The following is a 27,461-nucleotide window of genomic DNA, read 5'->3' as shown; positions in this document are numbered from 1 at the left end:
CATTGACCAAGGTTCTGCGTGAGATGTTTAATGAGGCGTCAGCAGGGTCTGACCAAAGATCTGGGAGCCCCAATGTCGTGCATGATTTTTGGATATATTTTACCCAAGGGATCTGTAACGCTTTCGGATGAGTTAAGAGCTCCCTTAGTTCCGCCCTATAAGCAGAGAGTTCTTCACTGCTCCACAGTCTTCGCCAGAAGACTATGGGTCTAAGACCTATTTCATCAGCTACTGGTCTCAGTCCCAGATCTAGCCTCAGGGGAAGGAGCGGGGTGCTGGGCGGAAGTGCAACTATCTGTCTAATAAAGTTGTTCTCAGTTACCGACAGACTACGAGTTGGTGTATGTCCACCACAGTGCCGCCCCATACATAGTAGCGACCCTAGCCTGTGCCTTATAGATCTGAATGAGCGGTCCCAACGGCCGATGTGTCGAATTTTTCAACATTCGTGCAATGCCCCCAGTAGTCTGCACTAATTTAAGGTTGGCCCTAGTCTGGTGTGGCCCCCAAGACATAGTCTCATTGAGGGTCACGCCTAGATATTCGAAGGTAGAGACTCTCTCCAACCGTGACGCTCCCAGTAATGGATTCGGGCGCAGTTTTTGACTTGGATTCAAGACCATAAATTTAGTTTTTGCGGCATTGATTTCTAGGCCCCTATCTGTACAAAAAGCCACAAAAGAGTCGAGAATCCGCTGAATCCCCATTGGGGTTTTAGACAGCAGCAGGGTATCATCTGCAAACATAATTGCAGGAACCCTGCTGCCGTTCAATTTTGGGGCGTCAGTATGTTCCGTACCGTTCAGATGGGCGATTACCCCGTTGACAAAGAGGCAGAACAGGGTCGGTGCAAGCACACAGCCCTGCCTGACCCCCCTGTCAACGGGGAATCTATCCATTGTGGTTTTATACAAAGTGATGGTTTGGATTGTTTTTGCACACTGGTGATGGATTTCTCTGTTCTATGGCACATAGGGTGTGCTGCTTTTTTACTTTAGGGATTTCTTTTTTCCCCTTTGGTCAATTGGATCACGTGGCTATTCTCTTTAGTTCTTTTTTCTGGAAGCCCTTTTCTTTCGAAGAAGCCTACCCCTGCTAGGGTAATTTTAATTACAAATACTTCACTTCTTTTTATATTATATAGACTGGTACTGCTCAAGAAATCTTTGAGTCCTGAAGATGACCGTGCAGTGATACAGCGGTCGAAACGCCGTCGACGCTTGTGTGACCTAAAATACATAAGGACACATTATTTATGTTTATGTTGTTCCTTTTCTTGTAACATGTAATTTTGTTGGTTGCCGCTTGTCTGGTTTTGTAATATGTTGTTTTGTATACCAGCACTTTGTCTTGAGCATATCTGTTTTCGATTTTATGTAATAAATATTAAACAATTTTTGATAAATTTGTACAATTTTAGGGCTTCTTCTGAATTAACATTATTTACTCCTTTTTCTCCTTTCTTTTTCCTTCTCCATCCCCGCTCCTCAACCCCCCACCCCTTCCCCTGCACTTTTCCCTTTCTTCCTCTATTTGGTAAGGTTTGAAAATTTCAGTTTGCTGTGTTCAATTTCACATTGTTTCTTCTCTTGAACCAATTGTTAGATGTATTGACAGTTGTAGGATAGAGGCATGGAGGGAGGGGTACCACCTATCCGACATGATGTTTTGCCAATGATGGAGGTGATGGCTGATTCTGCCACCAACTGGCCGCCAATGATCTTGAAGGGCCAGACTAGGAAGGTTTGGATGCTGCAGGGGGAGGATTGGACTGACCGGACCTCTGGCCGCCTGACCCACAGACTTGAAAAAAGCTGCACCCACGGCAGTGCAGAGGTTGCTGAATTTGCGCTGTCCTGTGACTGGGATATGACTGGCGCCGCTGAAAGCCCCTTCCATGGCCACGAAAGGGGCAAAAGGCAGACTGGGACAGGTGGCCACTGAGAGACCCAAGTACATGGCCATAGCCCGCAAATCTTTAGAGCGCTCCAAGGCCATGTCTGCCTTCTCTCCAAGGAGACAGCTGCTATCAAAGGTCATGTCCATAAGGGAAGCCAGGACATCCCAAGAAAAGCCAGAAGTTCTCAACCACTGTCGATGACATCACTAGTCTGTCGTGTCCAGACCACAATGAATGCTGAACTTTGCTGCATCTCTTTTGTCTGATACCACTTGGGAGAGAATGGCCCAGGCTTCCTCCGTAATCTGCAGCAACACTTGCGTAAGCGTTTCCCACAACGAGTGGGCGTAGCGGCCCAATAGGCATGTGGTGTTCACTGACCGCAAAGCAAGGCTGGCAGAAGAAAATATATTTTTGCCCCAACCATCCAGCCTCTTGGATTCCCTGTCCAGGGGGTGCAGAAGGCAAACACGCCTTGTAAGGTAGAGGCTTAGACCACCAAGCTCTCTGGGGTAGGGCGGTTGGTGAGGAATTGCTGGTGCAGGGCGATGGCGGTGGGCAATTGTCCTAATCACAGGAGCCCCCCTGTGCTGGGGTTAGACCAAGTTTCTATAAGGACATCTGTCAAGGCCTCGCTGAAAAGCAGGAGGGGTTCTAAGGAGGAAACACCTGGCTGGCAGCAGGACCTCTGTCAAGGTGTTCGTCTTAATATCTATTGAAGGGAGCTGAAGGTCCAGGACATCAGCTGCCCTTCTCACCACCATAGCATATGAAGCTCCCTCCTCCGTAACCACGGAAGGGAGCGAAAGCAGGCAAGAATCTGGAGAGGTATCCAGTCCACTAGGCTCACCAAATTCCTCACACCAGTCATGCTCAGGCTGGTCTTATAAATGGACCACCAAACCCTCCCAATCTTTCTCCATACCTAGCCCTTCAAAATAAGACTGAGGAACTGATCTAAGACCCAAGTATGCCTTCGGCTCTGGAATCGGCGACGGGAGGCAACGATCAGACTCCGGGTTGCCTGGGATAAGAATGGGGCTGGCGTAGCTGGGGAGCGCTGGGAGTCTCGGCACGGGGTCGGTGCTGGGGAAGGTCGCATTCGCACTGGGAGGGTCAGGTTGCCCAAATATGAGGCACATGGCATCATTAAATTCTTTAAGGTGGGCAGGGGTCGTCTTGGCTCCGGGAAAGGCAGGGAAGCGCAGGGCAGACCCAGGCGCAAGTTGTGCAGAATGAGGCCTAGAGCTTTGAGACTCCTCCGTCACATTGCTCGATGGATGGGAAGAGGTTATAGCACACTTTGTGTTCCTTATGCCTCTTACCTGACCGACCAGAGGACTTCAGACTTCCAGAGCGGTGCCCGGACCTTCCTCTTGACCTGGACAGAGAACAAGACATCCAAGGCGAACAGCGTGGTGCCGAGCGCCGGGCCCCAAGCAGCTTAAGTGACCACTCCCTCAAAGCTTTCAGAGCCATGGCCCGGCAGTCAGAGCACGACTTCCAGTCGTGGTGGCGAACCAACCACCAGAGACACATTAAGTGTGGATTCATCACGGAAATGGCACAACGGCAGGCGCCGCATGGTTTGAATCCAGAGGTCTCCTTCGACATGTTTGGAAACACCTACACCCCAAAGATCATCAATAATATGTCAAAAAATGCCTGTAAAAAAGTGACAGAGGGTTGCTCTCTTCACGGTCTGTGCTAGCCAGCGGGGAAAGAAAAGAACTGCTGAGGTGGCACCTATATAGGTGACGCGGATATCACTTCCTGTGCAGACAACGCCAACGTCATGCGGAGCCAACCAACTGCACCTACCCGGCACGTAAGGGTATTGCTCGAGTAAAAGTCTTACAGATTCAGCCTGATGCCTGGGAAATTCAACGGTAAGGAATCTGCAGTGAAATGTCTCCATCAAATCCTCAATGCATAAAGTGGAGTCTCACATCGAATATTGTTGGTCACAATACAAGTGTAAACCTTGGTATCAAAAGTTGTGAACTAACTCCTCCTCAGACCATTCCTTGATATAGTCTTGACTCTTCAACCACCAAAGGGATCAGGTATATACAAAAACAGACATTTCCATCAGAGGGCGTACAAGATGCAGTCTTTAGAGATGAGGTTCCATAAACAATAATAGAATATTTTAAATTTAGCCTGGACTCACTACCCAGCACTTTTACAGTCTGGGAGACATTCAAGGTCTTCATGCGAGGCATATGTTTTACCAAAGCAGGCCAGGGTGCTAAAATCACCAAGGGCCACCCTGCCAAAATTAGAGTGATGCATTGGCTATCTAGAAAGGAAGAGTTCCTGCTCACACAAACCAAAAACGCTATCTGCTTTAAGTAAACACTATCAGAGATTTAGAGAAACTTTGAATACTGAAATTAAATTCATGTCTAAATACAACTCAGGAAGATGCAATGGGGAAGGAGACTGCCCAGGCTGGACATTTGCTAGGCTACTGAAAACATACAAAGTTTCACTAGACATATTAGAATTCGAAGCTGTCAATGGGCCGAGATATAGTGATATGTCTTGAGCCCAGACAAATGTACTGAGTATTACACATAATTTATATACATCTCAAGTGGACATCCCTCTGGACTCCATTTTCAACTACTTCACAGATCGCCTGTAACATCCACTAACTGTAGATGAAATACTAACATTATGGGCCAGATATATAAAGTACTTTTATTGCTGCAAACAAAAATGCTTTTGTAATGTATCAATCTCACTTTTTGGAGTCAGTAAACTTTTGCTGACTCTTAAATTGGGATTGCGACCCCCATACCGATTCAGTATTTGAAAGGGGCATGTTATAGGCTTTTTCCCCAAATACAAAATCAGAATAACATGTATCAATGTTTTTCCAGAGGTTTCTTTTTTTATATAGCGTGAACTTGACCCGAATCGGGTATCAGAGCGCTTTACATTGCACCACTTACGTTACATGAGGACACACATTCATTTTTGTTAGTTTTTGTTTGTTTTGTGGCTGAAATACAGTTGCAAAATATTGAATATTTACAGAATCTGAGCTGGGGTGGTAGGGTATTCGCAAAAGAAGGGGTCCGCACTATGGAACCTCTTCGCCTTTGAAAATGGAACGAGGGTGACAGCTGCAAGTCCGGCCCCTCGACATCCCACGGGACCGGTACCTTGAGCGGCGCGGAGCCGACTGCCGGACTTCCAGCAACTTTCGGGACCACTCCTGCAAAGTCTTCGGCGCCATGGCCCAGCATTCGGGCACGACTTGCCATTCTAAGATAAGGAATCTATCACTGTTTCTTTCAGATTTCTAATTTTAATAATCGACGTATTAATACATAGGTCTGTTAAAATTCTACACAGGTTGAAAAACTACTGGCTGAAAATTGTAACCAATATTTAGTATATCTGGCCCAATCCCCATCTTGGGGGTAAGGAGGAATGGGCACTGAGTGGGCAACAACCGCATCATAACAGGAGTTTATAAGAAATACAGAGTGCTGCGATAGCTCTGTATCACCGGAAATTGTTCAAATCAGCAGGCATGGAGGGATACTTTCTGCGTCCTTGAGCAAAGCAGTTATTACCACCTTACTACGTCTGAGAAGCAGACTTCATATAGACCATTCTCACTAATCAACACAGATAGGAAGCTGCCAGCCAGGGTCATATAGCCAAAAGACTTCTGTCATACATACTGAGAGTCGCTTTATTTCTGTTCGGTGCACGACACATCACTTACTGACCACATGAGCCTCACTGCACCAGGCAGCACCTAACCTTGCAGCCACAGAGGTGTTTCTGGATGCACAGAAGGCATCTCATTTTCTCGGCAATGCTCACCGTTTCTCGGCAGCTTGGGAAGAGAAGAAATAATGAAGTGGATCTGATCCCTACAGACAACATCAAGTAAGAGTTCAAATCAGCAGACGTTCATCACCGCATAATGATATTTGACCACTTGCTCACGCGCGGGGGCCCTACGCTAGCCACGTTCTCACCAAACCCTCACTCCATCATTAGAGAGATTCTCCGATAAATTGCTCTTTCAAGTTTGAAAACGAACTCCATCTAGTCCGAGAAGTTTCACCTCATACAAAAACAGTACAAGACCGACGCTAGAATACTCTCAAGATGGCAAAAAGAATCGGCCACATATTTGGGCATGAAAATACACAGAGTGACGGTGCAAGGTAATTAAGGCACGACGGTGCGTGCGCAACCTGCAGGTCACAGCCGAGTGCTTGATAACGCTGGTACTGACACTGGCAAGAAGGGTGGCTCATTACAATGGTTGGTCTCCCGCAATTACTAGATCTTTTCACAAATACTACCCCTGCACACCCTGGACACTTTATAAAACTGCAAATCCTGCTAATCAATCTGGCTCGGGCAGGAAAGCAACAGCAACTACAACAGGAAGCGATGACGTTGCAATATGGAAAGGCAGGGTTCCCGACACCAGATTCAGAGCAGTGCATCAGGGTAGCGCCGACACACTTTCATATGATTGGTGAAATCCAATTCCCCCAAGGCCCCGCCCCATCTGGCACTCGAGGCCTACCTGATCTCTCCGTGCCCAGGATAATGCCCACAATCATGGGTAATCCCATGAAATGAAATGAAAGGGACATTTGTATCGCGCATGGCTACCTCCCAGCGCTAAGCATGACTAGTAATCTGAGACGGGGGTCACTTTCAAGGTAAAACAAAAGTGTTTTCAGTTGTTTTCGGAAAGAAGGTGGCTGAGTTCCCTATGGAGGGGAAGAGGTAAGTGCATTCCAGAGTTTGGCTGCATTAAGGGAAAAGACTACCGCTGCTTCTGGACCTCTTAATTCTAGGGACTTCAACTAAGTAGAGTTCGTCCGAGCGGAGTATCTTACTCGCTTTGTAGGGGCGGACCATGGTCGAGATTAGTGGTAGCCCGTTCCCCTGCAGGGACTTGTGGACAATACAGAGGGCTTTAAAGCGAACGCTTTCTTTCACTGGCAACCAGTGAAGGGAGCGAAGGGCAGTTTTGGCTGAGACGCAGTTCGGTGTTCCCAACAGTAGTCTAGCTGCACTGTTCTGGACTGTTTGCAGTTTAGTGATTACTGCAATCGGGGCCCCAGATGCCCAGACTCTTTATTTCGGTTTTGGGGATCGGGGCTGGGCTCATGCATACTGGCCACATGGTCCCTAATATCACATTCAAGGGGTTGCCCAGGATCATGTCATCCTACAGAACCGACTTAGCACAGACTACATACATTACATGCACCCAAGAGCTGCTCATAAACAACCTGCCTTATATTTATGCTGGAACAAAAAGGTCCACCAATTTAACAAGGTTGGGACTGACGACATGTGTCCCTACTTAACACTCACACAATTCTAGGACTTGGGAAATACATGCACACAAGATGGTTTCCTACATTTTAGATTGTGACAACTACACAAAAACCCGGCTCAATGTAGAACTCAATAGCCAACTCACCTAGGGACGCAGAGATGAGCACCAGCCAACATGACAGACCTAGATGTTCCACTGACGCATAAAACAATGGGCATACTGCTGCGCACAAATTAAAGCGATCTCCCTCAATAGCAAAAAGAATGCTGCTTTACAAATTCCTCCATTGGTTTTATTATACCCCACTTAATCTAATGTCCTCCAACCTGGTCCTCGATCCAGAGTTTTCCTAATATCATTACACAGAGGCTGGATTTAAAAATCTTACTAAGCTGGCAAACTATTGGCATCAAGTCTGTAATGTTCTCAGATCCCTTGCCGGCTGTTTGCTCTCCTAGGCCTTGTATACAAATTCCTGCCACCATCTATTAGGAGGTATCTGGCGGCACAGGGTAGCTATTAGCCAAGGCCATAGCTCACACCTACAGTAAAAGACAGGATGCAAGATCTACTGTATGGGATTGATAGAGTAGATGTATAAGCCACCGTCCTACCATGCTCCTCCCGCCCAAGACCTATCCCCTCAGGAACATCAATCAAAAACAAAGCACAAACCCATTGAACACAAACCCAATAGAATGAGATGACTGGATCATGGGTGCCAGAGACGGTCCTATGGGGAACCGTTATGATGGGACGAAACCTTAGATATGGAGCTCATGGCCCAAGGGTTCTCCTCACACTATACAAACCTGGGGCAGATTACTGGCTTAGAAAGGCCAATAAGGTATGATGAAAATACTCCCATTGATCTGTGGCATATCAATGTTTACACATTTTCCTAATGATGCCATCTGTTCATCTCTCCACTATGTATGCATTGCTGATCAATGTATGTTCTGCGATTATAACCTGTGATGACACATCAATGTACTGTAAAATCATTGCTGATGAATCCATGTTGTAAGCAATTAATGTCACTTTCACATACTGTATGTGTTGTATAACTAACAAAATTCTATGTAAAATGTTAGTTCATCAAAGAATATATGAGCCAGGTTTGATCCTGAATCTTCTCAGGTGCCGCTGGAGACATGCGAGTAAAGCGAGTAGATAATGTAGGTAGAAAGGGAAACTAATGCTGCGGTCACAGTGTTTTACCAGTACCAGCGTTCAGAGAGCTTGGAGAGTGAAGCTCAGCTTTAGATGCAAGGGACTTAAGACACAGTTTACTGAGCTTCCTGTGAAATGGGACTCAGGAATTCTGATCATGAGTACTCTAGACCTGCTGGTGGAGGTACGAGGCAGTAGCATTCAGTTTGAGTAAGTCTAATCATATCGCAAAATCCCAAGTCTTGTGGATTGGTATTTCCCACCAAGAGGCTTGTGCAAATGCTGGTTTGCAAAATATTTGCTCCCTGGATGGGTGCTGTAGTATCATGGAGCAGGAGATTTACCAGTAGGTGATACAGACATATAACTCCTCTTAACATTTTTCTAGTCTAAATATGATGGGCATGGAAGAAGAGGAAGAAGGGGAAGAAGAAAAAGGAGGGGAAGAAGAAAAAGAAGGAGAAGAAAAAGGAGGAGAAGCAGGTAAATAAGGCAGCAAAGAAAAAGGCAAAAGAGGAGAAGAAAAAGGAGAAGAAGAATGAGGAGAGTAATAAGAAGGAGGGGAATAAGAAGGTGGAGGAGGAGAAGGAGGAGGAGAAACAAAGGAGGAGGAGAAGAAGAGAAGAAGCAGAGAAGAGGTGGGGAAAAGGAGGAGGAGGGGTTGTGTGGGTGTGTGTGTGGCAGTCCAGTTTATCACATTATTATGTTACTTAAATAGTTTGTTTTAGCACTTTGTTGCTTCAGGGCTCTTGGCTGGTACAAAAGGTTTACAGTGAGCAGAGAAGAGGGCACTTTATTCAAAAGGAATGTGAACGAGATGAGCTTTAAGCAAATATCTGAAGGACAATGGGATTTTCTTGCGAGTCACACTGCGGGTATGAGAATTTCAGAGTTTGGATCCCTATACCCGGCGGCACTTATGCTCAGCCGTGTGTGTTAACAAGAAATATGTTGCAGGTTGACAAGAGCTTTCTGCACAGGAAATATTTGGGTATCATGCCACATTTAAGGATTCATCCACCCCACCCAACCATGTCTACGAAAGTGAGTAAGTGTATAGGTTAGCCTTGCACTGTCCCTCTGCTTGGTGGGCTATTTTTAGCATTCTGATATATACTGCTTAAAAAGATGAATTATAACCACTGTTCCTGACTTCTTGTTGAAACGCTGATGTAAAAAGCAAAATTGTTTTTACTACTTGTATTTTTACGCACTGCCCGAATCTACTCACCTTCGTCTCTATTCGGTATTCCGCGCCGCCCCTCCCCGGTCCACCGCAGCTTGTGCTGTTTGTGTGGAGGGAGTTTCAGGCAGGCGGAATACCAGTGCACCCTCACTTCCTGTGGCCCGAGTTTGGCGGTCATTTTGGGGGTAGCGCTCTAGTCTTCGGCAACCTCCGGCTGCCTTAAAAGAACACCATGCCACGTCCGCGCAGCGGGCAGGCGCAGCGGGCGCGCCGGCGGCGCTCCAAAGGCAAGCCCGTCTGCGCCCGTCCGCGCTCGGCCCGGGCTCAGGGCCACCCCACCTGGCCAATTTACTCCAGACAAGGTGGTTCTTAGATATAGCAGGGAGACACTAATAATGCTCGATCCATTGGCAGGTAAGGCAACCTGCGCACGACTAGCACCTAACACGAAATCTAAGGATAATAATCCCTGCCCAAATTGTCTAACCTATCTACCGCATATAAATCCCCTTCCAATCGATCTATTAGCAAAAGTAGACCAAGCCTCAGCTAACAGCCATACTCCACTTGGCGAGACACTGCATCCAGTACAAGGACGCAGACCTAAGGAAGAGCTGAGAAGTGGGCAAATAAACGTTAGGTCTCTTCCCAAACATGCCACCGAGATACAGCTATTGATCGAATCCAGTAACCTGGATATCCTGTTTCTAACAGAAACTTGGACGGTGGCTGGCTTAGAGCTTGAACTGGGCCCGGCATGCCCAGAGGGGTACAAGATTCTTCATAACCCCAGGCCTAAGGAACGAGGGGGAGGAACGGGAATCATCTTCAGAGAGGAATTGAACCTTGCCTTGTTGGACATAGACAAAACCTCCTGCGCGGAATTGTCTGGGATATCAATTAAACTCGACTCAGGTCACTGCCTCACTGGCCTAATCTGCTACAGGCCACCAGGGTTCATTAATGCTACGCAACAACAGGAGCTAATCACTGTCATTAACAACTGGACACTCACCCATAGCAGAGTACTAGTACTGGGGGACTTTAACCTATGGACCAATGGCATTTTGGACACAGCCTACCATAACATCATACAATCCTGCGCTAACCTAGGACTAAAACAATGGGTAAATACTCCCACACACAGGGAAGGAAACATTCTAGACCTAATCTTCGCTGAAGAAGATCTTATAGCCATGGGAAAAATCCAACCAGTGGGATGGTCAGATCACTATCTCATAACGTTTGATATCCACACCCTGGGCAATATAGGTCCAGTAAATACACAGGTTAGAACTTTTATCAGCCGCGACTGGAAAGGATTACTAAAGAGGAAAGAAGAAAAGGAGACTGACCTCTTTCAGATGCAGACCCTCTTTAAACCAGAGAACGACATTACCGCGAATTATCGCTCACTCTGTGACCATGTAACCAAGAAACTTAATTACATAGCTCCGCTGAAAGTAATCAGGAAAAGAGGCAACCCCTCCGCGCCCTGGTACACAGAAACATTGAAAGATCTGAAAAATGTCTGTAAAAAGGCAGAAAGACAATGGAGAAGAGGCTACAAAGAACAGAATAGACTACTCTGGAGGCTGACAATAACTCGATATAAGAAAGAGATTGCCACAGCCAAAGCAGAATACTTTGCTGCTATTATCCTAAAAAGTTCTAACAAATCACGTGATATCTTTAAAATTGTAAAAGATCTGTCCCACCCTGTATGCACCAACAGCAATATCAAACCTTCACAGGAACTATGTGATGGTTTGGCCTCCTTCTTTCAGGAAAAAATTTCCAAACTTATAGAAAGCATGGAGGATGCCCCCTCTTCCACAGTGCAGCACCAAAGCAGCATGGAGAATGGAAAGAAGAGTTAAGAAATGGATGAACACCTAATACCAGGGGCTATCCTGGATAAATTTGATACCCCCGCAGAACAAGAGTTCACGCAATTAGCCCTTAATGAAACATCTGGATCCCCACTGGATCCTCTACCCCACAAAATAGTAAAAGAATTTGGGGCTGAATTCTTTCCTGTACTCCGTCAGCTATGTGTTCAATCCCGAGAGAGTGGAAACAGGCAGTTGTCACACCCCTGCTAAAGAAATCTAATCTGGACCCCAACTGCCATAAGAACTACCGACCTATTTCACTCCTGCCGTACCCAGTTAAGATCATGGAACGGCTGGTCAGTAGGTCTTTGTCCCTCTTCCTGGAAACAAATAACATCCTTGAAGAGGAGCAATTTGGGTTCAGACCAGCCCATGGAACCGAGTCAGCATTACTGATGGTCCTGGATGACCTAAGAATGAGGGCGGACAGGGGAGAGTCAGCAATTCTGATTCTGCTTGACCTGTCCGCCGCATTCGACACGGTGAGCCGCGACATCCTGCTGACTAGGTTGAAAACCCTTGGAGTAGAGGGTACGGCACTTGACTGGCTCCGCTCTTACCTGTCAGATAGATGGCAGGCAGTGGCATTGCCCCCGTACCAGTCTGAGTTCGCTATGGTCCCACATGGGGTCCCTCAGGGGTCTGCGATCAGCCCGATCCTTTTTAACGTCTATATGCAGCCCTTGATGGCCATCATCAAGGTTCAAGGAATTAGCGTGATCAACTATGCGGATGACACGCAGCTGATGATTTCCCTTGATGGTGCCCATGCAGAATCTCTTGAGACCTTCCACACCTGCATAATGAAAATGGCAACCTGGCTAAAAAAAAAAACTCACTACAGTTTAACAGCAGCAAAACTGAGATAATGCAATGCAAAGTGGGAAGAATAGCCAGAAACCTGCCTGTTGGCTTTTGGCCTCTAGACTCAGGTGAGCCATTGGCACCAGTAAAAACGGTGCGGAATCTGGGGGTCAGCCTCAATGACAACTTGAGTCTGGAGACCAACGTCAACAGACAGGTGAGCAGCTGCTTCGCCCTAATGCGGGGCCTCCGAAGGCTGCTGCCCTTACTTCCAGCACACACCAGAGCAACCGTGGTCAGGAGCACCATCCTCAGCCGCCTGGATTACTGCAACGCTCTGTTACTGGAATTTCCTGCCTATCTGATTTCCAGACTCCAGAGTATCCAGGCGGCAGCTGCGAAGATGGTGCTTTCTCGAGGACGCCGGTCCTCCACCTCCCTTGCTCTAGCTGAGCTGCACTGGTTGCCCGTTCATCAGAGGATCCGGTTCAAATCCCTGTGCACCGTTTTTAAGGCAGCACATGGTTTGGGTCCCAAACCTCTTCAGGACAAATTCAAGTGGTATGAACCCACACGGACCCTCCGTTCCTCATCCACTAATCTCCTTAGTATACCTAGGATCAGGAAAGCTACTCATGGTGGCAGAGCCTTCAGCATAGCTGCAGCTCATCTCTGGAATAGTCTTCCCATGGCAATCAGGAAAACCAACGAACTGATGCTTTTCCGCAAAAGGATAAAGACTTGGCTATTCCCCAAAATCAAACTTCCGTAGAGAGTTTCCACTCACTTGCTCTCTGTTGTTCAGTTCTTTAGTTGCACTTTCACAGCGCCAGGATGCCCGTAGGGTTGCAGCGCGCTTTAGAAATGACATAAATAAATAAATAAATAAATAAATAAATAAATAGTCTCCATGCCAGCGCAGATGAGAATAGCAGACAATGCTATTCCATTAAACATTAGCCTCTTTGTTCAAATCAGGTATTTGGGTGTGATCCAAGTTTGAAACTCCAATGAGACTTGTTTGGTGCTAAGATCAGTTTAGTTAACTAAAGAAGAGAGGGTGGGAGTGTAAGTATTAGCATAAAGAAAGCTTCATGCATTAACCAATATGTTGCCATAGTCCTGTTCTGCATCTTGCTTGTTGCAGCTACTATTTAGTTTGGTTTCATTACAGAAACTATTCATATTGGGTACACTAGGTAAGGATTTCTGCCTTATCATGAAAGAGGGTTTTGGTTCCACTATCCATCCCTGTGATAACTCACAGAATTGCTCGCTACCCGAGAGGCATCTTACTGAGATATTGCTCAGTAGGTTGTGGGGTGGTTGCAGTCAAACTGGTTTTCTGTCTCGTTTGGTTCATTGACAAAGTCCTTATTGTCAGGGGCTCCAGAAAGCCTACAGGGCTTCTAGAATTTTGATCCAGAAAATGTTTCAACATCTTCCAATAAACTCACTGTATTTTAAAGTTTGAATACAAAAATACATCAAATGTTGTAGGGTGAGTCAGGCATAAAAAGTTAACTTGGTCATTGTTAAGCTCAGCGACTGATTGGAGAGTTTGATCAAGCTTTTACATCCAGAAAATCTGAAATTATTTTCTTTCAACATTAAGTCGGAAATAGTTTCGATTCACTCATCATCTTATCAGTGTGCACACATGTAAATTTAGATAATCGACTAGTGATTTTAAACCCGTAAATGCAACGCATTACAACATTTTTAATTCCCAGGCTTTGATTTCCCAAATGCACTACCGGACTAGGTTGAACACGCTTTAACTGAATACTAAAAGCAGAACAAATATTTGTAAAGTAACTCATTGCTGATTTTATTCCCAACAAGCAACGGCTGCATGCTGAGGTAAAGGTGAGAGAGAGCAGTACAAAATCTGGTGCGGATGTTTCACCTCTATTTATGGAGAGTATGCCTTGTCGGTCCTACACACAACTTATTAAACTAGAAAGCAACACACTATAGGGTATTTTTATAATTTTGTAGGGTGCAGTTATTGGGTATATGGCAATAAGTACAATTAGTAGAGGTATTACATGACAAGAGAATGGGTGGTTAGAGAAGACGAGTACTGTTTCTAAATTTGCTGCTTAGCAAGAGGCACAATATTGATATCAAACCAGCGTCACGATTCAATTCCTCATCAGAGTACCTAGGTGTTCTTAGTTCTAAAATCCAGCTGGGTTTCAGCTGGTACCCATACAGCTTCCCTCCCTCCAAGGTGTGGCCTTCAGCGGCTCTATCGTTCTGCTTATTTGCAACAACTGTTGCCAGTGGGCTTGTAGCACTTGCCTTTGAATTCGTTACACAAGCCACTTCCTACACATTGTTATTGCCTCAAGCACAGAACATCATTCTCTGAACTTAGTAATGTCATTGTATCATCACTTCAATCCTCAAAACCCATGAATGTCATCACATTACGTTGTACCAAAAATAGGACAAAGTTCCGTGACAAGTGGGCGCGTGTATGTCGCCCGCAGGACAGATACAGGAAGAGAAGAGATAGAGGGTAGAGCAGAGGAGCAAAAAAAGGTGAAAAGAAGTAGATACTATTCCCCGGTTTCAAGGATACACTTCCGAAGGGGAAGGTCAAATCTTCCCTCTCTTTCGCCCTCACACACCCCGAAGGATGTCATGCTTCATCATCGGGCTTTTTTGTGCTCCTCGTCAGACCAGCGCTGCAATGTCTGACGGGCCCCCGAAGGGTCTCTTTGGCGGAGATCTTTTAAAGAGAAAATGCTGTATAGTGTATGCAGGTGTGGGGACGGAGATTGATGATGGGAGGGTTTCTTTTTAAGTGAAGAAGTGCGTGCTAGTGAGTTAAAAATACCTAAGGGCATCCAGGCTGGGGTACTTTTATTTACATGGTGTCCTTGGTAGAGTAAAAAACTAACAGGTTAGTGTGTCACGTGAGGCTTCTATGTGCCGATGTGACTGGTCAAAAGGTCGACATGTTTCACGCCTGTGTGTCAGACAGATCAGTGGCGTTTCTTCAGGACCCAAGTTGAAGTGCACATCTGATTAAATATGAACTAGGAAATCTGAGAGTGGGCACACAAACGCAGAAGTATACATTGATATCCTTGTCACTAGTGGTGTAGTGCCCTAGATCAGTTCCTATGGTACATACCAGGATCTCCGTAGGTAGATACTGATGTGTGTGTCCTCTGTCACAAGTCAGGTGCCTGAGGCTAAGCGGCGCTGGTCGTGCAAGCATCCAGGAACAGGTTATCGCAGAATGCTCGTGCTTCCGCACCTACCCCTTCCAGCAGACACGCTCATTTGCGTGTTCCCCCGCTTGAGGCCCAGATGCAGGCCTGTTTGATGTTAGCAGGCGCATGTTCCCCCGCTTGAGGCCCAGCTGCAGCCCTGGTTGATGTTATCAGACGCGTGTAATTAGTGTACTGATCTGCCGTCTGAGCCCGGCTAGAGCCCTGGTTGATGGTAGCAGGCGCGTGTAATTTCAGTAACAGCACGCAGGAGAGGCTGCAGTAACGTTACTTACCAGGCCTCCAGGTGAACGCGTTTGTCACACCCCCAGCACACGGCCACAGCAGACAATCTTCTGATTAATGTACGACCCACATAGCATGAAGGGCGGAACGTAGCACACGCCCCCAGCGATTCTCATGCCCCCAGCGTGCCCCTTGATGCGGCGCAATTGCGTTCACATGGCATGAAGGCCGGACACACGCCACAAGCATTTCTCACGCCCCCAGCGTGCCCTTTGATGCTGCGCAGCAACGTAATTGGCGCTTGTATGTATGACTCACATGGCATGAAGGGCGGACACACGCCCCCAGCGTTTGTCACGCCCCCAGCGTTTGTCACGCCCCCAGTGCACGCCTACAGTCCACGATGTGATGGCCGTACCACACGCCCCCAGCATTAGTCACGCCCCCAGTCCACGCCCACAGCACAATGCAGACACGCCCACAATGGACTACTTTGCTGGCACGTTTTATTTACCTTTTAAATGTATAGAGGAGTTGGCCTAACGGCTAAGGCGCTCGACCTTGGACCTGGGGATCTGGGTTCGAGTCTTGGTAACGAAGCCAAACATCCTGTGATTCTGGGCAAATCACTTAATCTCCCCGTGCCTAACAAAAATGAATGTGTGTCCTCATGTAACGTAACTGGTGCTATGTAACGCTCTGATACCTGATTCAGTTCGGGTCAAGTTCGCGCTATATAAAACTCTTCAAAATCAGGTTGCTCTAGAACTTTGAGGAGCACTAACGCACTTGTACTGGTCCCTCCTTTACTCAATAAGAAATCAACGCAATCTCTCTCTTTCTCTCGCAATGCGCCGTCCATCTGGAATGCCCTTCCCAAAGACTTACGTTGCAACCCCTCCTATGACTGCTTCAAAAAAGACCTCAAGCTGCTCCTTCTCAACAAATACTGGGGTACTTAATTTATTGCTTCATTGTTTTTTAACTCTTGATTCCTTCTTCAGACAAGGTCATTATCCACCACCATGCTCTTCGTTTGTTTCTCTCTTCCCAGTTATCTTCTTTTACCCTTTATTTTTCCTTTTTCTCTAACTTACCCACCCTCCATCAATCACCTCTCCAAACCACTTTTCACTATACTGCCTTCTCTCCCCCTCACCCCCCTATCCGCCCATACTATGCAATTCGCTTTTCTTATCCATTTCCACCTACCTTAATCTGTATTTGTCTTTTGTTTAACTTTTTTTGTATTTTATCCCCAAATTTTGCTAAATGCCTTGCCTCATTACCTCTTTGTATTTAATACTCAGTTTGAATACTCTGTTGTTACTATGCAATTCGCTTTTCTCATCCATTTCCACCTACCTAAATCTGTATTTGTCTTTTGTTCAACTATTTTTGTATTTTATCCCCAAATTTTACTAAATGCCTTGCCTCATTACCTTTTTATATTATTACTCAGTTTGAATACTCTGCTGTTACTATGCAATTCGCCTTTCTCATCCACTTCCACCTACCTAAATCTGTATTTGTCGTTTGTTTAATTATTTTTGTATTTTATCCCCAATTTTTGCTAAATGCCTTGCCTCATTTCCTTTTTGTATTATTACTCAGTTTGAAACTCTGTTGTCTTCAATATGTTGTAAAGCGCTCTGATACTCCTGGGTCCAGCCAGCGCTATATAAAACCCTTTAAATAAATAAATAAATAAAATAAAACTCTGCAAAAATAAAAAATATATATATATATGGTGGCCGTTTGGATAGCCTATGTCCTTCTGCTGCAACTGCCCTTTCCAACGCTGTATTGGGTGTTGTGATTGGTGCTGTGGTTACTGAGATTACCCGCCTCAAAGGTTTGGGCTCTCTCTTTATAATATTAGTATGGATATGGATATGGATAGATTCTACAAATCTAAACATTTACATTTTTTTCCATTTCCAAATGTCACATTGATAAACACAAGGCAGCTTTCTCCCAGTGTGCCTGTAGACACAGTGCTATATTTATATCAGAAAATGCAGCCATTTGTTTAAATAGGAGGAATTCCAAGTGAAGAAACATGCTTTGCACAATATTAAGATGCAATTGTCTCACTTGAAAGTGGAGAAAGACATTAAGACAATGTTTCATAGAAATAGGTTTCTTCAATTTAAATGTCTCCGATCTGAAAAAGTGACTGCATTCTTCAGTTACAAATATGGCACAGTTTCTACTGGCCCCTGGGAGCAAGAGGCCTGCCCTTTGTAAATACAACACTTTGAAAAGGGAAAAAATTAAAATGAGAGTTGAGTAAATTAAAATTAAGAGTTAACTTCATTTACATTTTCTCCCATTTAAAAACATTCAAAAACGTAAGTTTGTACTCCTGCTTCAATACTAAGTTAAGAAGGACTTTTATTTAAGAGTTACATACTGCAGTGCTTTAGTTCTTCACTTCTGTGCCCCAGCCTGTGTCACAAAACTGTCTGAGAGCTGCTCATTATCAGGCACTACTATCTGCAAGCTGATAAGAATGTAAAATAAACACAGCCTTCCCTTAACTTTGAAAGGAAATTTCGACCCTGTGCTTAGTTTAAAGTGAACTCAAGACTGCAAGCTACTCTGAAGGTATCTGCGAGCTACTGGTAGCTCGTAATCAACTGGTTGGAGACACCAGCCCTGTGCAATCAAACCCATCCACGGGCCCTTGGCCCTTTGCTTATGGCTGTGGTTCCCAAAGTGTGCGCCGCAGCGCCCTGGTGCGCCGTGATTAGAAGCTAGGGGCGCCGCGGCACAATTCCTCCCCCTCCTTTGTGCTGCCAGGTCACTCTGCATCTCAATTAGTGATTGATGGAGAAAGCCAATTCTCACACGTGGCAGACATTGCCCCAGGGCACGTATCTCCGGTGTTTTCTTCTCGCTCCTATCTGGACTGTTTCTCTGAGCCCGGTGCAGCAGCCTGTCCTGTTTCTCTGAGCCCCTATGTAGCTGACTGTCCTGCTTCTGGGACCCTGTGGAGCAGCCTGTTCTTTTCTGTACCTCGGTGGAGCAGCGGCAGCCTGTCCTTTTCTGTGAGCCCGATTGCGCTGCCTGTCCTGTTTCTCTGCCCCCAGTGCAGTTCTTTCTGTGAGTGTCAGTAAAGCTGCCTGTCCTGTTTCTGTGCCCAGTGGAGCTGCCTGTCCTGTTTCTGTGAGCCCGGTTAAGCTGACTTTCCGGATTCTCTGTGAATGAGTCCAGTGCATTTCTTCCTGTCTTGTCACTCTGTGAGTCTCTGAGGCTGCTGTTGCCCTATTTTTCTGCAAGGAGAGCCTGTCCTGTCTGAATGTGCCGTGTCCACAGTAGGCAGAATGTCCCACTGCCATGTACCCACTTGCACTCTACCTATGGTTGAGGTGCAGCGCCCTGCCCCCTGGCACGGACAGTCTTCACTCTATGAGCTGTCGGCTCTGCCCTGTCTCCTCTGGGTCGCCCGGTTTCCTGCATGAACAAGTGGCAGTCTGTCCCAGACTGTCCCCAGCTCAGGGCCTGTCCCCTGTGTGGCCAAGCCTAATCGCCATGCTGAGAGAGGGCGTCCTAATGCTCCCTGCCCCTTCCCGAGCTGCCTGCTGCACCCCTGGGCCTCCATTGCCATCTGCTGGTCATGTAGCTGTATTATACAGCTGCCACTTGCACCCTGCATGCTGTGCTTGGGGAGAGAGTAAAGTTGGGGGCACTGTGAGGTCCCTGGTGTAACTGAGTGGCTGAAGGTTGTGTGCAAGTGAGCGGGTCACAGACGTGTGAGCAATGCACGAACAGTGACGTTTTGAGTTTTCGCTGAAGTTCCTACAGGGGAGATTTTCATAGATAAGTTTCAGTGGTACAAAAACACAAGAGTAACCAACGTGCCCCTGCTTGTGCAAGACAACAACATAGCAGGAACTAATGTCACACTATTTGTACACTGTTTATATATTAAGGCGGGGTGAGGTAAACACATTTCCCTACTTATCACATCTGAAAGATGGGGGGACATGAAGCAAAGTAAGCGTGTTCCATTTTAATTACACAAAACAAGAAAAGTACAGAACCAGTTTGCTCCATTTTGTTATAAAAAATAACATCAGACAGGCGGGTGTCACCCCATGTGATGGTGTCACCCGGTGCGGTCCTCACCCCCCTCACCCCCTAGTGACGCCACTGTATCTGGTGATTGCTTATTGCGCTCATCAGCCCCAGCACCTTACCTGCTCCTGCTGCCCCAGTGGCGAGCTGCTCATTACTGGGCTAGGGGACTCTGTAATTACTGATGGAGAGCGTTGGGTGGGTACAGGATCAGAGGCCTGGTGGAGAGCGTTGGGTGGGTGCAGGGCCAGGGTCCTGGTGGAGAGAGTTGGGTGGGTGCAGGTTCAGGGGCCTGGTGGAGAGCGTTGGGTGGGTGGGTACAGAGGGTAGAAGGGTGCAAGGCAGAGGGGAGAAGGGTGCAAGGGAGAGGGGAGAAGGGTGCAAGGCAGAGGGGAGAAGGGTGCAAGGCAGAGGGGAGAAGGGTGCAAGGCAGAGGGGAGAAGGGTGCAAGGCAGAGGGGAGAAGGGTGCAAGGCAGAGGGGAGAAGGGTGCAAGGCAGAGGGGAGAAGGGTGCAAGGCAGAGGGGAGAAGGGTGCAAGGCAGAGAGGAGAAGGGTGCAAGGCAGAGGGGAGAAGGCTGCAAGGCAGAGGGGAGAAGGCTGCAAGGCAGAGGGGAGAAGGCTGCAAGGCAGAGGGGAGAAGGCTGCAAGGCAGAGGGGAGAAGGCTGCAAGGCAGAGGGGAGAAGGCTGCAAGGCAGAGGGGAGAAGGCTGCAAGGCAGAGGGGAGAAGGCTGCAAGGCAGAGGGGAGAAGGCTGCAAGGCAGAGGGGAGAAGGCTGCAAGGCAGAGGGGAGAAGGGTGCAAGGCAGAGGGGAGAAGGGTGCAAGGCAGAGGGGAGAAGGGTGCAAGGCAGAGGGGAGAAGGGTGCAAGGCAGAGAGGAGAAGGGTGCAAGGCAGAGAGGAGAAGGGTGCAAGGCAGAGAGGAGAAGGGTGCAAGGCAGAGGGGAGAAGGGTGCAAGGCAGAGGGGAGAAGGGTGCAAGGCAGAGGGGAGAAGGGTGCAAGGCAGAGGGGAGAAGGGTGCAAGGCAGAGGGGAGTAGGGTGGAAGGCAGAGGAGAGAAGGATGCAAGGCTGAGATGAAATAGGGTACAAGGGGAAGGGGTAGAAGGGTGCAAGGTGGAGGGGGAGATGGGTGTAAGGCAGAGGGGGAAAGGGTGCAAGGGGGATGGTGATGAAGTTAAAATCTCCCACCTCCCCCGAAAACATTTCTGCGGATGCCCATGATCAGAGCCCACCTCACGTAAACTTCTTGTAACGCCACAGAGCTCCTTGAGCCTTTCTCTAGCCTGGTTACTTTTAGTGGGAGTGCTTTATACTACTCTATGATGGTGTTGTATGCATTGAGATGTACTTTATAAGATCTTTGTGATTGCAAATAAGGTTTTATGACAGTGATGACTACTCTCTGAATCCTTCATCACGTCTAGGCTTGATTCTTCATGTAGACCAGTGGTTCCCAAAGGGTGCGCCGCGGCACCCCGGTGTGCGGGGTAAAAAAATGGTGGGGAGCCACGGCCAACTGCCAATTAGGTCAAGGGAGCCACGGGTCAAAAAAGTTTGAGAACCACTGGCTTATGGTGACGGGTGAAAGTTCCCATTAAGGACTTTCCCACCATAGTGTAATGGATGGGACCTTCTGCCTGGCAGTAATGTTTGCCAACGTTTTTCAAAGCATGAAGACAAAGCAGCAATAAACCAATTTTAAATGTTGATTTCTGTTTGAGGCTAGAACATGTAAGACTCCACAATTATTATTTACCAACGTTACAATCAACAGATCAATAATGCACATTAGAGGGTAAGTATATCTGCAGTAAGCACAGATGATTATTACGGTTTAGAGTACAAGAGAAGCCTTGTTGGAACACACCAGATCAGTATACTAACTAGCCACAGAAACCTTGTATCACATTGCGCTTCATCAAAACAATATATAAAGCAAACTTCGATTTTAGAAATATTAACCACTCCTACTGATCACCGAATATAACATATTTCAGGTATACTTTCAAAGCACTATTCCTGAATATTCTAATAGGAGAAAGCAGGTTTCTATGTTCAGAAACACACAGGACTGCATTTCTTGCTTTGACTTACCTTTTAATGAGGACAATCCGCTTGTGCCCCCAAAAAGCGATCGGGTTGCCGAGCTTCCAGAACCTCCTGGCGGTGGAATTAGCATAACTAGGTATGTTCCACATGTGTACATTGGAGTTTTTCGCAACATCTTTAGCGGAAGTCCACAGCTTGTGTTTGCTGCTAAAATAAAGAATGCAAACATACATTTAAAAAAATACAAACAATACTTTATGTTAAAGGGCTGACGATTGGAAGATACACTAAAGATCCGTTCTGGTGCAAGTTGTCACCACGCAAAGAGAAGTATATTGATAACTAGGACAAATAATAATATATTCCCACCTTAACATACAGAATCTTTTTAGATAACTTAAAGCCTCCACCCACAAAGAAGGTGACTAACAATGAGATATGGGACTGACTAAATTTCTCAACACGAACTGCAAAAAATCTGAGTAGAATGTCTCTTGTTTTTGAAAGATCTTAAAACGCAATACATCCGGTTTGTAAAAAAAACGTTTTAAAGTCAGAAATGAGGCATTGTGGAACTCCTCTCAGGATTTGTAATTGCAGATTCCCCAAAATCCCCAGGACTACACATCTGCGCATATTCTGGATGTCCACACATACTCCTCCTTCGCTGCACTTGGTGTTCGAATTGTCTGCAGGGCAACAGATGTCAATCCTACATGCAGTGGGAAGCCAGTCTAACACTAGAGGCAGGGCAACACGCAGAATTGTTAGCTGGCTTGGAAAAAATAGCTGAGTAGCTTGGTCTTCCGCCAATATAAATGTCATGTGTATTTTTGGGAATCCTCATTTATGAAGGGTTACATTAACGCCTTAACTGCTTCGAACGTTCCGCGCCAGTGCGGAATGTTCTAATAAACGGGCGGGACCGAGGTAGTGCTCGCGAAGGCCCTTGGCCGACACCCGCAGCGAACGGGTTAATCCAATGTAGGCGTGGTGAAGGCTTAGATAAGCTCATTAGATGAATGAGAAGAAAGGGAGCGGGTTTTGATCTTGTTTGCCTTAGAAATAACTTTCAGCTTAGTTTCAATTAAGACATCAACAGATTCAATGCAAACCACTCCACTAATGTTTTTTAGATACAGATGGAGAGAGCAGAGTGCATTTGAAAGCGGGGCCGGAGGATTAACCGATTAACTGATATTTTTAGCAGTCAAGCCTTGTGTTTATTTATTTATAAATTTATAAAGAACTCGGTCACCAACTGGAATCCTGGCACTGGTCATAACGACTGAGGAAAGCACAGGGAAAAAGAAATAGGGGAAAACGGAACAAGGCTCCAAGGATAAAGAGACAGTTAATTGGGGAAAAGCACAGTCTTAAGTGCCCTCTTGAACTTCAACAGATCAGTCATAGATCTTAGGGAGGAAGGAAGTGAATTCAAGAGCTTGGTTGCACTGACCTCATTGCTTGGATTTCCTAAGCGGGAGCTCATAAAACAGATTGGCTGATGCACATCGAAAAGGTCTGTTAGGAATGTATCTTCTCATTCACTTGTGGAGGGCAACAGGACCTATCTCATGAAAGGCTTTATGTTATGTTATGTTATGTTATATTTACTTTTGTATAGCGCACGGCTACTCAAAAAGAGTGTCCCGGCGCTTTGAGTAAGGAGGACTACAGTACAATAACATAACAAAGTTAAAAAAGAAAGCCATGCAGAGAGATTCAAACCAGATTCTTTCCTTAAGAGGCAACCAGTGTAATTCCTTTAATGCCAAAGAGGCAGAGGCTCTCCAATGTCTATTCAAGGCGAGTTTGGCAGCTGCGAACTGAACCCTTGACAGAAAATGTAGAAAATATTCCGGTGCATCAAAAAGAAGAGCACACTACGGTCAACCAAAACCCTGGAAGAGGGAGGAAGCACCATCAGGATCTTCCGAAGGGTTTTCAAAAGCACAAAGCAGGTTCCTGCCGTTTTATTCACATGACTTTCCAAACTAAGTTTTTCATCACAAGTAACTACCAGATTCCACACTGTGTTAGCGACGACCACAGACCCCTTAAACGATCCAGGCCATAGGCTGAAAGGTAAAACCCCTGAGGCAATTTGGGCCGCACAGCAGAGTATTTCTGTCTTATCCCCATTAAACTTTAATGAGTTTAGACTAAGCCACTGGATAACATCATTCATGCAGTCCTGAAAGGAGTAGAGTTCACGATTGCTAGCTAAAGAAAGGATGAGCAGAGTATCATCAGCATTGTTAATCAGTCACTTTATGGAACTTAAGCCTAGTCGTAGGGCCATATTGATGTTAAATAAAATCGGGATGATGGCAGAGCCCTATGGGACTCCCTAATTGGTGGCCCTGACTTGAGAGTGATAAGGAGGGAGAGCAACTGATAGACTTCTGTTCAAAAGGTACGAGCGGAACCATTTTAAAGCAGTTCCACTCACCCCAATGGACTCTAATCGAGCTAGAAGGGAAGCATGACGTACCATGTAGAATGCGGCTGAGAGTTCCAAAAAAAAGTCAGTACCGCTGAATGCCCCTCATCCACTTGCATCCTTAGCTCGTCCATGGCAGTGATCAAGGCTGATTCAGTGCCATGTCCAGGCGTAAATCCAAATTGCTCTTCCTCCAGGTAGTTATTATTTTCTAGGTATTGACCTGGAAGGTTACTGACATAGCACTCCAAGATTTCTGACGGAAAAGGCAGGAGGGAGATGGGTCTATAGTTAGTCATACCGGAAAGGTCCAAAGATGACTTCTTCAAAATAGGTGTAACTATGGCATTCTTCCATGCAAGCGGTATCATACGCGATTGCAGGGATTAATTGCAGATTGACCTTAGCAGGGGAAACTAAATTTCCACCTGTCCCTTCCAGATTTTAACTGGGAGGACATCCAAAGATGAGCCTGAAGAGGTAGCAATAGCTAGAGAATAAAAGCCTTCCACAGAAAAAGGTTCAAAGTCATCTAACTTGCCTAATAATTTATAAAGAACTCGGTCACCAACTGGAATCCTGGCACTGGTCATAACGACTGAGGAAAGCACAGGGAAAAAGAAATAGGGGAAAACGGAACAAGGCTCCAAGGATAAAGAGACAGTTAATTGGGGAAAAGCACAGTCTTAAGTGCCCTCTTGAACTTCAACAGATCAGTCATAGATCTTAGGGAGGAAGGAAGTGAATTCAAGAGCTTGGTTGCACTGACCTCATTGCTTGGATTTCCTAAGCGGGAGCTCATAAAACAGATTTGCTCATTGCTGTAAAACAGTGCAAATCTCGCACACCCCAGACATCACAGTTGTGAGTTGGGACAGCCCTTACCCTGAAACAAATCTCTCCTTTCTGTAAATGTAGCCTTGGTGCAAATCTCACACCTGTAACAACTCTGAATATACAAACGACCTTTTACTACTGCAGACCTCACCGTTAGCAAATCTCACGGATGACCCAAATATTATATATGATAAATATATAATAAATATGATACCAAATATTCCAACATAGTTGGAACACCTCGCCAGGTAGCGGCGCATATGGACTATTCCTCTGGCCTACTAAGGTGGCGTTTGCCGGATTAGAATAATTTAAGCCATCTAAGATTGTATTAATTTTATCTTTAAAATGCGCTGCCAGTTCATCGCAGAGACTTCGTGAAGGCACAATGACTTGGCTTAAACATGCAGGGTTAGATATTTCATAATATCAATACCTTCGTGGTGCTAGTAGGGGCGGTTAAAATGTAATTGGCGTAATAGTCCACTTTAGCCTTTGTTATGCCTAACTTATAGTCGCGTAAAACAGCCATAAGGGCTATTTTGCCCTCTTCTTATAAGCAGTGCGCCATTTCCTCTCTAGCTTTTTGAATCGTTGTTTAAGGGGCCTTAATGAAACATTGTACCAAGGAGCAGAGAGTTTTTCTAGTCCGATTTTATTTCTTTTAGAGGAATGATTCGATTCAGAGCTAGAGATTCAACTCTATAAGGTGGAAAAATTGTCTTCCTCCGAGCACCCTGAATCTGAGGTCGGAAAGGAGAGAAACAAGAGATTATCTAAGCAAGGTCTCCTAAATGTATTCCAAGCTCTTCCATAGGGTATACTGACTCTATGACCTTTTGGTTTCCAAGCATCTCTACCCGAGAGTGTAAAAGCCACCAGGGCATGGCCGGTCCAGCAACATGGTATTATATTAGCTACAGTCACCAGCCCAGTGGTAGAAAAAATAAGATCCAGAATATACCCCCTCGTGAGATGGAGCATGCACAAGTTGGTCCAGACCCGAAGTGTTGCACAAACCTAACAGATCTCCCAATGCCGGGGTGGGAACTTTATCCACCCAAAAGTTAAAATCTTTTAATGGACATGATTGTGTACTTCCGGTACAGAGAGGTCATTGGTGGGATTGGAACCATCCTGGAGATATATAGAGTTGTTCAGTGCCACTGAGACTGAGATACATATGACACTTAACAATTTCAACACTTTAAAGTGGTTTGGCAAATCCGTTAATACAACGCCTTATCAACTACACAAGTTCAACACTATAATTTCCAAAGAATACAGTGGTTTACAACAGTGTTCATGTCTAATAAAATAAGGTGGGGTTCAGAATTAGTGTTTTGTCTGAGGCAGGATCATCAGTTACTTCTGAAAAGTGAGAAATCTGTGCAATGGTCATCACATGCCCCAGAGCTGGATAGTTGGATTATCCGCCTCTTTGTTCAAATAGTGCAGTCGATGTCGGTGAAGTGTTGGAGGAAGGGTGACTGTCTAAGGATGTATGATTTATACCCAGAGGGTAGATTTATCACACCACCAGATGCAATAGAAACATTCACTCTGAGTGCTGGACAATACTTACAGTATGCAAAGATTGTGTCTACGGCTCAGCAAGTATTGCCAACATTTCCTGAGGCCCATGACCCAATGCATACACTAGTCAATATGGCAGCAGGCGCAAATTTGTAACTCATTTCTACAGGTCGATGCTTGCAGACAGATAGCTCAAACCACAAAGTGGAGGAAAGGTGGCAGGCCATTTGTGGCAAGCCTCTGTCCCCTGAATACTAGTTCCACATTCACGCAGAGGTTCCGAGAGTTTCAGTGTGTGCAAGGTTCAAACAGATTCAATATAACATAATACACATGACATATTTGTCCATCTGTGCTGTGGTCAATTTCCAACTCCAGCACCCTAATGACGGAGTTTATTTTCTTCCAGAAACCTAAAAACTTGCTAGAATGTTTTCCAACTTGAATAAGAGAACGCAGACATGAGATGGGGTGGACCATTGTAAAGTTGGTTGAACCTCCTTAATTTTTTATGGGTATAGGTGTGATTTTGGTATGTTTGAAAGAAGCGGGGAGAAATCTGAGGGAGAATGACAACTTTATAAAACAACATCATTAACCCCTTAGGTACAGTGTCTCCCATTCCTGCCCCCAGTACTATGCCTTTTTCTTTTAATGTTTCGGCACCTGCCCATAAACCTTTATAATTTATTTGCCACAAAATTCAGGCCATATCAAAGTCATAAGAAGGTCCTTTCTCAAATC

General features: G+C 45.9%; 1 protein-coding gene across 4 annotated transcripts in view; it reads right to left on the bottom strand.

The window, feature by feature from the left end:
- HECTD4 (HECT domain E3 ubiquitin protein ligase 4) overlaps positions 1–27,461 on the bottom strand; it is a 2,216,728-nt gene that overhangs the window by 1,946,957 nt on the left and 242,310 nt on the right. For all 4 annotated transcript variants that reach the window (XM_078667422.1, XM_078667425.1, XM_078667423.1 and 1 more), the window contains exon 9: positions 21,944–22,105. In XM_078667422.1, the coding sequence (XP_078523548.1) occupies positions 21,944–22,105 (162 nt within the window). The remainder of the gene's footprint in view (positions 1–21,943; positions 22,106–27,461) is intronic.

Source organism: Lissotriton helveticus, chromosome 11 (genome assembly GCF_964261635.1).
Source record: "Lissotriton helveticus chromosome 11, aLisHel1.1, whole genome shotgun sequence".
NCBI classification, from domain to species: Eukaryota; Metazoa; Chordata; class Amphibia; order Caudata; family Salamandridae; genus Lissotriton; species Lissotriton helveticus.
Note: the sequence above shows the minus strand (reverse complement) of the source record. Positions and strands in the feature narration are given on the sequence as shown.